This window comes from Montipora foliosa, chromosome 1 (assembly GCF_036669935.1).
Source record: "Montipora foliosa isolate CH-2021 chromosome 1, ASM3666993v2, whole genome shotgun sequence".
Classification (NCBI taxonomy): domain Eukaryota; kingdom Metazoa; phylum Cnidaria; class Anthozoa; order Scleractinia; family Acroporidae; genus Montipora; species Montipora foliosa.
In genome coordinates this window covers 62,252,866-62,265,453 of record NC_090869.1, presented here as the reverse complement: position 1 = coordinate 62,265,453, position 12,588 = coordinate 62,252,866, and the positions used below count along the sequence as shown (strand labels likewise).

General features: G+C 38.4%; 1 protein-coding gene across 1 annotated transcript; it reads left to right on the top strand.

Annotated features, from left to right (window-relative positions):
* The first annotated feature begins 6,873 nt into the window (after positions 1-6,873).
* On the top strand, positions 6,874-11,937 carry LOC138003908 (putative diacyglycerol O-acyltransferase MT1809). The gene has a single exon (XM_068850222.1). It carries the CDS (start codon positions 6,874-6,876, stop codon positions 8,356-8,358), a length of 1,485 nt encoding a protein of 494 aa, XP_068706323.1. The 3' UTR covers positions 8,359-11,937.
* The last annotated feature ends 651 nt before the right edge of the window (positions 11,938-12,588 follow it).

Sequence of the window (12,588 nt, the reverse complement as noted above, 5' to 3'; positions counted from 1 at the left end):
AGCCGCGAACACCCCGTATAAATGGTACAAAATCTATGTTCACGGCTTTCTCAAGCCGCGGCTTATCCTGGCCGCGGAGTTTATACTCGTATAAATAGTTCCTTTCGCGGCTTAAGTAAGCCGCGGCCAGAGTTAGCCGCGGCTTATTTACTCTCGTATAAACGGCCCTAATGACTCAATTCTTGATTATCTTATGGAGATGTGGTTAAGCAAGAAACACTAGATTTTCCAATTTAAAAATATATGCTAGACTGACCAAGGGAGGTAGAACACTTTTACTCAGTGCAATTTCACGTTGTGGAGTAATCTATCGACTGAGCTTAAGAAAAAAGTTTCTGTGCAGTCTTTTTTTAGTGTCCTAATAATTTGTTTTCTTTAGTGCCAGGGGTGGATTTAGGGAGGGGGTGTAGGGGGTGCACCCCCCCCCCCCCCTTGCTTCCTGAGGTGACCTGCGGCTTTCTAATATAACTGGTATTCTTGAAGAAAAATAAAACATTACCAGTCAGCTAGTGGTGCACCCCCTCAGAAAAATCCTGAATCTGCCCCTGAATACTGTAGTTATTGCATTAATTGTTGGCTTAAATACATGGCCACAAGTTTATTAGTGCTTACACTATTAAAGTGTCATCCTCCTTAAAATTGCCATTATTATTACAACCTGTGCAATAAATGGCCATGAGACTTCCAGTAACTTTTCAGTGCTTTTATCACTTGTTCCGGTGATTACCCACACCAGCTGAAAGAAGTTAAAGATTTCCCATTATAACAATAATAATACTAATGATGATAATAATAATAATTCCATAGCAACGGTATTGGGAATATATTCGTCAACTAGATGCTTCTGTGAAGCATACACTGGCTTGCCTGTGATAAGTGCTACAGAAAATCAGAAGGCACTGAATTGTGTGGTATTGAAATACAGCATTCCAGTCTCTGAAGAATAACAAATAAAAGAGAAGCGAGAAACATTGGCTTCTGGGCTGACATGTTGATAATTTTCAAGTTCCCTCACAACTTCTTTTCACCACAAGTGTGCCCTATGAGCATCCGAAAATTTTGTAATACTAAACTTCACTGAAGTCAAGCCCTGTTTCGCGGGGTTAGTGTTGGGATGGGAGACCAAAACAATAAACCCCTCATGGAAAACAGAAACATCTGACCGAAAATACTATTAACGCTAACAAATGCGAACTCAGCAAGGTACAGATTCTGTTAGCTTGCTTTATGCAAAACAAATATTGATGAAAAAGCAAATAAATATTGATACACAGTTTTCAGAAAGAGCAGAAGGAAGTTTCTCGGACGGTCGATCGAGAATAAAATATTTACGACATGAAAACAACATTAATTTTGAACCGTGAATATAGAATATAAAAAGTTACGATCAGCGACAAACATTTTGGGAGATTTTTGCTACGTTCAAGTAAATTGCAAAATCGAAAGTGACATGGCCGGAATTCAGCGGGCGTCGTGATTAAGTTACCGCGGCATGTTTACTCGCCAAACAGTGAAGCATCTGTGTCAAATAATGGCAAGATACCGGGTTTTTGTAAGTTTCTTTTTCTGTCAAGTGTTATAAAGTTTGACAATGAAATGAGCGAAGTCAAAACAAAGATCACAATCGCCCAACTCTTGTTTATGCAAAGTCAAAATTTACTCTCCAAGACGCGTACGACGTTATTTATCACCAGGTAATTCCATCATTTTGGAAATAGCAGCTGCTTTATTATTCATCTGCGTCACAAGTTTTCACTGATTTTGGGCCTCATTTTGTTGAAACTCAAGCACGCTTCCAACAGGCCTGTGAACCCTTCCTGCTTACAGAGCAATACTAAAAAACTTCTCCCATATCACATTTGAACCTAAAGATCGAAAATTCAATACACAACATGATATTATAATTCACAAAGGCAGAAAATACCACAGAATCCTTTTCCAGCGAAAATTTTATTGAAACAAACAACATATTTGCTCTTAGAGGCGAAAACCTCTTCCTATTTCATTGCGTGCGTGAAGACAAGAAACTCAATTGTGTCAAATTACCATGTACTTCAGGTAAATACTGCTCACTTTGATTTCGTCTCGACGGGCGATAGATTGTTGTCGAAGTCCAGTACTCGTCGCTTTTGAGATTCATGCCTAGTTTATCCAACTGACTTTCCATTATTGAGCTCCATAAGGGTATATTTTGTTTAAGGATCCACTAAAACGCCATTCGCGTTGCATGACTTTCGACGCCATTGCAGGCTAAGTTGATGATTCTACTGTGTCCACCAGAGAAATCTACGCAGTTCCACTACCCTCTCGATCCTAAGAAAATACGCGCAAAAGGCTCTATACACAAAGGCAACACTTACCAGGGGAGTGACAGGCAAGACTTTTACCGACACGGGAAAAAAAAAAAAAAAAAAAGAAAAAAGAAAAAAAGAAAACAAACAAACTAAACGCAGACCTCGACTGGGTTTGCCCATGGCCAACCCAGTAATAAGAGTCTAGACAACGCTGTATGCATCGTGCTTGCGTCAATTTGTCGTGCAATGTAATAGCCAATCAGGAATGCCCATTTTGGGAAATAAACCAATCATATTGCGAGAAAGTTATAGACAACGCTTGCTCTTTCTTGGTATCATGATTTTGGTCATGCTCTGAAATAAAAACTCTCTTTGGCGTTGAATATTGTGGTAAAAAACAAATCGAAAGTGGTTCAGCTTTGTCTATACTCTTATCAACAACGATATTCGTCATCACAGTGGTCAAAATTTGTTATGGACTCACTCGCCGCACAACATTTTGACCACTGTGGTGATGAATATCGTTGTCGATAAGAGTACAGACAACGCTGAACCACTTTCGATTTGTTAAATTATTGAATTTTCTCTCTTTTATCCCTGATGAGACTAAGAAAGAAAGAAACAACTGAGATGTCCACAAACTAGCTGTAAAATACGATTGGATAATTTTATTCATTCACTCCAAGGGACGTTTGTCTGGTGTTAGACAGTAAAATCTATTAAGTCACTCCCAGTGGTCAATGGATGAAAACGTCTACCCTTGCATTGAATTACTTCGCGTATGAAGCATTTTGAAAACATCCCGTCTCGAAGTTAACGTTTACACTTGGGAAATAACACGAAATAACACTTTGTTTGTCAGGGCCCGGTTATACAAAAGCCGATTAAAGTTAATCCCAGATTAATAATTAACCAAGGAGTTAATTTCTCTACTTCCAAATGTTGTTCAACGCTGATATTCGGGAAAACTTTACATTATTAGAAGCCAATCTTGAAAACAAAAATAAGCAAAAGGAACTTTCACCAATGAGTTGAAAACATGAAACAAAAGTTTACGCTAATCCTCGATTAAGTTAAGTGGCTTTCGAATAACCAGGCCCAGGAGTAAAAGAAAATGCATCTTAAGGACGTTCGCGCGAAAATTTTTCAACATTGATTTTTTTCTGAAACTTTTACCACTGTAAGATGATGAGTTAGTTATGTCAGAAATGTAAAAAAAATGGGGGGTCACCGACTTCGTTTTGGAGAGAACATGCCCGGAAAAACACCCAAAATGTGACAAAATCGGGCTTCGTTAGCGAATAAGGCCAGTGTCTGTAAACCCAAATATATTGCAATTAAATCTTTGAAGTGAAATCTTCTCTGCCAAATATTGTTTAAGTGGACTTATTAAGTGAATTTAGTCAACTGGTGAGGTTCCTTAAAGATCAAGTTCGCATTTAGCGACCACAGTTTCACTCGCCTTGCAGCCGCAAGATGGCAAGATTTGATGTCCCGTAAGCAGAAATCTTGAAATTTTTTTAACTTCCCACATTGATTTTTTGTTCATTTTTGCACAACGTGGAGATAATTGAAAATAAAATCCGTTTCTGGAAAGAAAAATAGGGGTCACCGAACGTCCAAGACCGTTAAATCCAGGCAAAGCTATAGCAATGGCCTTTTGCCCTATCATTTCTTATTTTATTACTTAGCGCGCGCGCTCGTGTATGACATGGCGTGTGCATTTGCGTGCGCAGTAAGGATGCGCAGAAACAATTGGCGCGAACGTCCTTAAGTTAACAAGAGTTTAAACAGCAACACTATAGCATGTGAAACCATGTGCACCGTATGCACATCGATCTTTTTCTATCATACTTTTAGACATCTTAATTTTTAAGTGTAGGTAGTCGGGTGTTCCCAATTAGTTAACAACAGTGTAAGCTAGATGACAAGACACAATAAAGTGTTTTTACTATTTTTTGTAATGGCCTTGATATGCTTTATAGTAAAACATATACACAATCTATCAGTACATATCTTTTCTTCTGAACAAGAAGCAGAGATAAATGGCTGGGATGGAGTTTTTTTAAACCACCTTCTCGGTCTGTCTCTATTTGTAGGCCATATCATAATGAATTTATGTTGTTTACTGTTGCATAAAAAAAATTCAATGACAAAGCTAGCTTAGACCAGGTGCATCTTCATTGCATAACGGCAACTGGAACAAAGAGTTATGCCATATTCCCTCGATCAATGAAAACCCTTGGACCATGACGTCCAAACCTGCCCAAACCGGCCAGACGGCCATGTTGGTGCACAAAACAATAGCAAATTATTGCTCATGTTTTGCATTATACGAAGTCTCTGCTTACGAGCCAGAAGGCTCATCATCAGGCCGGCATTTATCCGGCGTCTAGGAGTATTTTCTGGATGGGATGCTAGTCCATCGCAGGGTTACCCCCAGCATTTCGCCGGTACCCGTTTATACTCTTGGTTACCAATTTGGAAAGAGACACCGCGAGAATAAAGTGTCTTGCCCAAGAACACAACACGATGTCCCCAGCCAGGACCCGAACCCGGACCACTCGATCAGGAGTCGAGCACACTGACCATGAGGCCACCGCGCCTCCCTTGCTTTATAATAGAGTCAGATCTTCTCTTTTGTTCTGTGCACCAACATGGCTGCTGTTACGTCAGGTGAAAGCCATCTATATTATTTAAGAAAATAAATTATGTCAATTCAACTATAGGAAACCTAAGGTTACCAATTAGATAAAGAGCCACCCGTAAATATAAGCTTGATAAAATCAATAAGTATCACGATACCAAACGGATAGCGTTGAATGCGCGCGCTGATTGGCTATTCCAACTCCAGGTATCCACTGCTATTCACCTCCGAGCAATTTGCGCCCGAGAATGTTGTAATCTTTGCAGAAATAAATCAACTAAAATCATCTTTTTGTGCTATATTATCTCGCTTATCGATGATCATGATTTCGTTCAGTTTCCAACCAGGACGCCCCTTCACAGGCTAGTAACAGTGAAAAGACATTCCCCGTTTCTTTCTGGGGGTAAGATTTCTTGTTTTACGGATTCCCCATTTTTGAGATTCACATTTATAATGAGAATCCTTTCTAATTATTTCCTATTTACTGCGCCTTTCAATAACATGCGAACTCTTAAATTCAAACGGTCAACCGACAAATGCGTTTTTCGCTACCGTCAATCAAATGTTCGGCGGCTACGAAGCTTCCGACTACTGTCGAGCGCGCAGTAATCAAATCACATCGTTGAGCCCAGTTCAGTCAACATAGTCGGAAGCTGGGAGGAGCCACCGAACATTTGATTGACGGTAGCGAAAAACGCATTTGTCGATTGAGCTTTGAATTGTAGAGTCCGCATGTTATTGAAAGGCGCAGTAAAAGATTCCACGTTTTAGATACTGGTCCTTTTAGATATTCCTTGTCCCCCATTCCCTCGTTCCCGTTACGTTCTGAAAAAATTTTTTAGTCAATGTCACTAACAACTTTGCATACCTGCCAACCCCCAGAGTACGAAAATCTGGAGACGTCTAGATAGTATTCGTCCGAAAATTTCCGAAGAATCCCGAAGATTGCCGAAGATTTCCCGACAACTTCCGAAGATAACCGAGGGTGTAGAAGGATTTTTGACGGCATGTCCCAGACAAGCGTTTTTTGAGAGGCATTCTCGCTATCCACAACCGTCAGGATTTAGTCCGCAAAATTCTCATACATTCCCTGTAATTTAAGCCACGTGTGTCCCCTAACCAATATGGTGCAAGAAAATCGTGAAAAGGTCTATTGCATCTTAATATCATTAGGAAGGGAGTCCCATTATCTACTGCACAGCTGCCTGGGCAAAGAAATCAAAGCCATAGCGTGTGGTATAGACCCTAGCGCAATAAGAACGGGGGGTGGGGGGGGGGGGGTGGTACTCGCATATGAAAGGTGTGGGGATGCTTGTCGTCGCGCTTAGGGGTGTAAATGTCGGATTTAACGTGATTTTGGTCTCACTTAGGGTGTTCTGGGGAAAATTTTATATATGCGATGTCCCCCCCTCCCCTCCCCTCCGAGCAATAAGTCCACTTTCACCGCTTCACTGTCAGTGTTGATTGAAGAGTAAATTAAAAGGCTTTGAACTTCAACACAGGAGTTAAGCCATGCAAGCCTTAACACCTTTTATCCTTCATTAACAGAAAATAGCAACATCTTAGGAAGTTGATATTCACGAATACATGTTCAGTTTAATCATCCGTTTGTTTAATTGCGCAATTCCAGGTTACCATGCAAAAATATCATTGGAATGTCTTTTCTTTGTTGTGAAGTCTATTATGTACTTGTTATGTTATTATCTATTAACACGGTCGTTTACATTTTCGGAAACCATCAATCAATGGTACGTCAATTGGTTCGTCATGATCGCAGGTTGACTCCAACTGGAATCCAATCACGTGCTGGTTCGAAGTTCAGTGCACCCACCCAATCGCCATCAAGAATTTCAAGTCAGTAAGTTTAAAAGCTTGGTTGTATATTGTCAGAAACCCATAAGGGTATATGTATATCATCAGATTTCATACAGAATGGTATCTGTAGGAGTTTTACTGTCAACTGCGAGGTTTATTGCAGAATGTCTCCTCTCTTATCAGCTTGTTTTTGTTATTCTCGTTCCGATGATTCCTTTGTTGCAGTTACTTGGGTTGTTTTACATTTTGAAGATCGCTGAGCGTGTCATAGTCAAGAAGGTGTTCGGTGAACGGCATCTTCCGGGAATGGATTCCATGTGGGTATCGGACGACAGTCAACAGCAATATGTTCTCAGTTCAGTGTTTTGCTTCGAACTCGACGGCAGGGTTGAAGATAGAATAAAGCTTTTAAGCCAAGCTATTTTGGAGCGGCTTGTGAACGGAAAGACAGCAAACGGGGACTTGATCTATTATAGAACTCGTTGCTATATTCGGCCTGGGTGGTTTCAGTACTTTTTGCGAGAGGACCCATCCTTCAACATCGAAAACCATGTGTTGAAATGGGAGGGAGAGGTTCCTCGATCAAAAGACGAGTTGATGGCTTTGGTTTCTAGGCTGAGCATGGAGCCTTTACCTGCAAAAAGATCTCCTTGGCAATGTGTTTGCATTCCAACAAACTTTGGCAAGAATGATCTTTTTGTCCTTCTCAGATTGTCGCATGCTCTTGCTGATGGAGTTTCCAATGTAAAATTCCTCCTTTACCAACTTCCTGATAAAGTTATTCCTCAAAAAGAACCACAAAAGTTTTCGACCACCAACAGGTTACTTTTCCTGGTTAAGGCTGCGTTTATAACTCCTAAGTACTTGTTCGAACTTGTCCTAGCAACTCCTGACAGATCTATTTTACATGGGCCAAATCTCAGTGGAGTGAAAAAAATTGCATGGAATGAAGCATTTGACCTTCAGTTGATAAAAAAGATCAAATCAGCTACAGGCACAACTGTCAATGATGTAATAATGGCTTGCCTTACAAGTGCACTGAGGAAGTACTTCCAGAAAAAAGGTGTGGAGAATCCTGTAGATGTGACGGCTTCTGTTCCTGTGGATGTCCGTCCACCATCTAAAGAACTTCACTTTGATAACTATTTCTCATTCATCTTTCCCAAAATGGCTGTGGCTACTGATGGCATTCTTGAACAACTGTACGAAACTAGAGCTCGCATGAACGAAATAAAAGTGTCTGGTACACCATTCATCACAGCTGGAATCATATCCATTTCACAAGGGATCTTTCCACAGTTCCTGAACACTTATTCAAATAAAGTTCTGTGCGACAAAACAAGTTGCCTTTTCTCAAATCTCCCAGGTCCACAACAGATGTACACCGTTAAAGGCAGCCGTTTGAAATATTTGATGTTTTTTCCCCCACACAATCATAATATTGGAGTCGCAATGTCCGTTTTCAGTTATGCAGGGCAAGTTATTATTGGAGTTCACAGTGATTCGGCAGTGCTACCAGATCCAGAGATTATTGTTGAAGAATTTGGAAATGCTATAAATGAGATGGCAAAATGTGTTAACGGTAAAAATGATAGTGATTAGATGAACCGACGTAGCAAATTATTAATTTGTCAGAACCTACCGTAGACTTTGTTAAAGAGAAAACGCTTTGTTCTGTCAGGTTAGAATTTAGAACGATCCTCCATTTGCAGGCCAAGCAGGGTCGTTGCTGCAAATTTAGAAAAAAGCTGCTGGAAATTTGTGATGACTGCTATTTTAAATTTATTCTTAAAATTATAAAAATTGCGGTGTCAAGTGTTGCTCCAAGGTTAAAAAAAATTAATACTGCTACATGTAATCTGGAATACAGTAGTCACTGCAATTTTCAAACAGACTGCTGTCCTTTTTACTGTCTTGCAGTGTTAAAGCTTTATTTGTTTGTATTTCTTAAAAATGAAATTGAAAAGAAATGAAAAATTATCATTAATTCAGTAGTTAATATTTTTATAGTCACAACTGTTACCTACATGTGTGATTTGTTAGGGCTCTAGATATACATTAATTTTATTATTTTCTCAAATTGCACTCGCCTATGGCTCGAGCAATTTTGATAACTTTCAAAATATCACTTGTTCCCTTAAATCACTAAATGCATGAGCAAGTTTATACGATTTAATTCCTATACAGATTTCATCTATTTTTAGTTTATCATTATAGCCTGTACAGTTAACAGTCTTACTATAGCTTGCGTTTGAGATTTTAGGATATTTTAGGATTTTAAATATAGTTATTTTATTTTACTTAACACTCAAAAGTGTTATTTGGTTTATTAATAATTAATAATTTGTATCCATATCACATTCATTTAGTGATCAATGGTGATCCTTGCAATCTGATTGGCTGATTTTCACACAAAAGGTATTCAAAGACTTTTTACCCCTTGCATTTGTAATAGTTACGATTAATTAGTAATAGGACTTCCTGTCGTACAATTCAGGGGTAATTGTGCTCTTAATTTCAATCGGCCTTGTGTGCAAATTCCTCGCCTGTTTACTCCCTGAATAATAATTATTGTACTTCACTCAGTCCTATTACTATTACTGAACAGGTAATCAGCCTTCTATGTAATGAGATGTATGTACGTATTGTGAAGGATAGTTGCAGATTTTGGAAAGTACATGTAACATGGGCTATAAAATGGCCATTAGATTTAAATTAATAATTGCTGTCACGGTAAAACCCTGTGAGGGGTGTACACTATTTATGAGTCAATGAGTTAGTGCATAATCACTGAAACGAGGGCTTAGGCTTAATCAATAAATTATTGCTATATTGACTGTGAGTCTCATTTGACTCATGACTCATTGACTCATTGATTTATTGACTCATAAAACATGGGACGTCCTCTGTGAGTAAGAACCTGTTAGGCTAAAATTTGTCACTTAGACCCCATCCATACAAGAACCTCTTTAATTAATAAGCCTAAAATTTGAAACAGGTTCTTATTTTCTACAATCTAAAAGATATGTGTGCACTTTGGCAAAATTAATAAGATACCTAATAATTAATGTCAATATTATTATTGACATTTCGGGTTCTCCCTGGAGAAAAAGGTTCCTTGCCACATTAATTATTGGAATCTAAATACCACTGTTGAAAATCAAATTTAATTTATACTTAAGCAGTTACATGCATCAATATAATACAGGGGCCAGGGTTATTAAGAGTTTTAGTTTGGACAGTACAACAATTTCAGAAAACTGGATGCCTCATTACTGCAGATAAAACTGATGACCAACTGATCAAACTTCAAGGACTGGATCACTATGAGTTTTGATTACTAAGTTGTATCCTCTATAATGTTGATCGGTAATTAGTTGTATCAAAAGGGTCTTGGTGGGAACTTAAGATCTTTTCACTCTGCTGTTCATGCGGACTTTCAGATATTTTCTATGAACTACAGTTTCACATTCAATTAATCTGTTACGTTGTAATTGGAAAAGGAATTACAGTAAATTCATGTTATTTTCTGAAGATTCATGTGATACTTCAATTTTATTTATCATAGTTATTTTTATTAATACAAAGAAAAACCAAAGTAAACATTTAATATTTAATTTGATATTTAATAAACCCTATGACTCCCAAGCCGGCCTGAACCGACCATACGTAGTATTTTACTCTGTCGAACGCCAGACGATTTTACTCATCAATGGGTAACCCCTGGGAGTCAATGGGTTAACTTTTATTCAAATTTTATATAAGGAATAGGGAAACACTGGCTGCTGCATAGGAGATTAATGCCAAGTACCACGAAAATTCCATTATCTACAATGTGATCTTTTGCAACAGAAAAGAAGGACCTATTTGGAAACTAAATATCTGTGTTGATTACTGTTTTTTCAAGAACCTGTTTAGGCTAAATTTTAAAATGGAAGGTTCTTAGTCACTGGTTTTCACTGTATTTGCCAAATGATTTAGTATAATGATGAAAAATGTTTTATCTAGGATTGATTGATTATATTTGGTTGCATAATATTAAAGTTGTTGTCTATTGTCAACAAACTAGAATAGTTTCCTTTTGGTATGGACATACATTAATATTTGTTTCACTCAACAAAACAAGCACTGTGATTGGATGATTCTTGGTCACATGCCCCAGAACAAATTCAAATCTATCCCAACCGGGATACAATTCCGCAGTTGTTGTCCGCGCCAGATATTTTGCTGCGATTGTTGAAGAAAAAGTCTAAATAATTAACAAATTAAAGCGCTTAAGGAGGCTTGAAAGGGTTTTTCGTTGCTATAGTGTTTTAGAAACGATGAAAGATACCAAAGAAGGATATTTCATAGTGTATGCAAACTATAAATATCTTCGCAACTCTATTGTTGGGTAATATATGGGCACTTATAACGTCATATCGGTTACCATGGCAACACGACAGGTCCACAGAAAGGCCCTCTAAATTTCAGTTTTTGAAAATTACCTGAAAAACTAAGTCGGTGACTTACCGGGTTTATTTCTTTGTGGGAAATCTCCCTAAATTCTTTAAATTCTTAGCGTCCCTTGCCACACACCCACGTTCGTTGGGAGGAGGATGATACCGGACTCCCAAAACGGCTGGAAATCGAGCCTAGTTTTTTGGCACTTCCATAAATAAGTATTGGTAGAAAAAAAAAACTAAGTATTTTTGCATTTGAGTTTGCAACTTTTTCACCGCAAAACATTACCGGTCTAGATGGAAAAATCTAGACCGCGGTCATGGGCTCCTGACCGCGGTCAATATCGATTTCAGCCAATCAGATTCGTGAATTTGGTAGCTCCCAGTCCTTGTGAAACACAGCCATATAATATAATTTTAAAATTGTTTTTAAAATGACTCACTATCGGCTCCCCAAGCTCACAACGTGATTTTGCAATGCATAACTATTAATATATTGTATGTGATAAGAGAGTTTAAGTTTGTGTCGATTCATAAGCCATTGTCGATATATTGAAATCCACACTCGTTTAATTTAAGCGAAGTGAACACCCTTCACACGCAAAAGTCCTCAATCCCGATAAATTAAATTCCCTTTTCCGTATAGCCCTATGATATCCCCTCCAGATACATATTATTTAGCGCTCGTAAGAGTCGTGAAGAACAAGAAAATTCGAGGAACGTTCAGCTGTTTAGCAATTTTCTTATCCGGCCGTGAATGAGGTTGCTCACCTACCGAAGCATTTCGCGAGCCAAGTCTTGAATTTCGTCAGCTTCTCTGAGTGGTTTAGTCGAAACTGTCACGCGCCGGCAATGGGCCAAAAAATCCGGCTCTTCCCATCCATGGATTGCTCTTCCCAGCGGGAACAAATGCCTCAGTGCACACGGGTTACCATTTGGCGACAGCCAATCACGTCAGTGTCTACACGGGCATAAAGAGGTTTTCCCAAGTGGTTTTTCCCTGAGACAATGTAGATAATTTTCTTTGATGTTTTCTCTTTGTTTTCTCGCTGGAATCTTAACCTGTCCGAAGATGAAGCGATTGCGAGAGGATAACAACGAATCTAAAAACAAAACAAAAAAACATAACATTTTATTCAGGAAGTTACGACACAAATATAAAAAACATCCTGAAAAGGGAAATCATGAGGTTAACCCTGTATAAAACAATTTCCCTAACTAAAAACTTACAAAAATTATATAGATAAAATTTAATAGCTACTGATTTAATAAAATTTCAATTAATATTTAAGTAAATTTTAAGGCTAGTCTTAAAAACAGACAATGATTCGGCATGTACAATGTATCCTGGCAAGTCATTCCATTTCCTTATAATGCCCGGGTTATAATG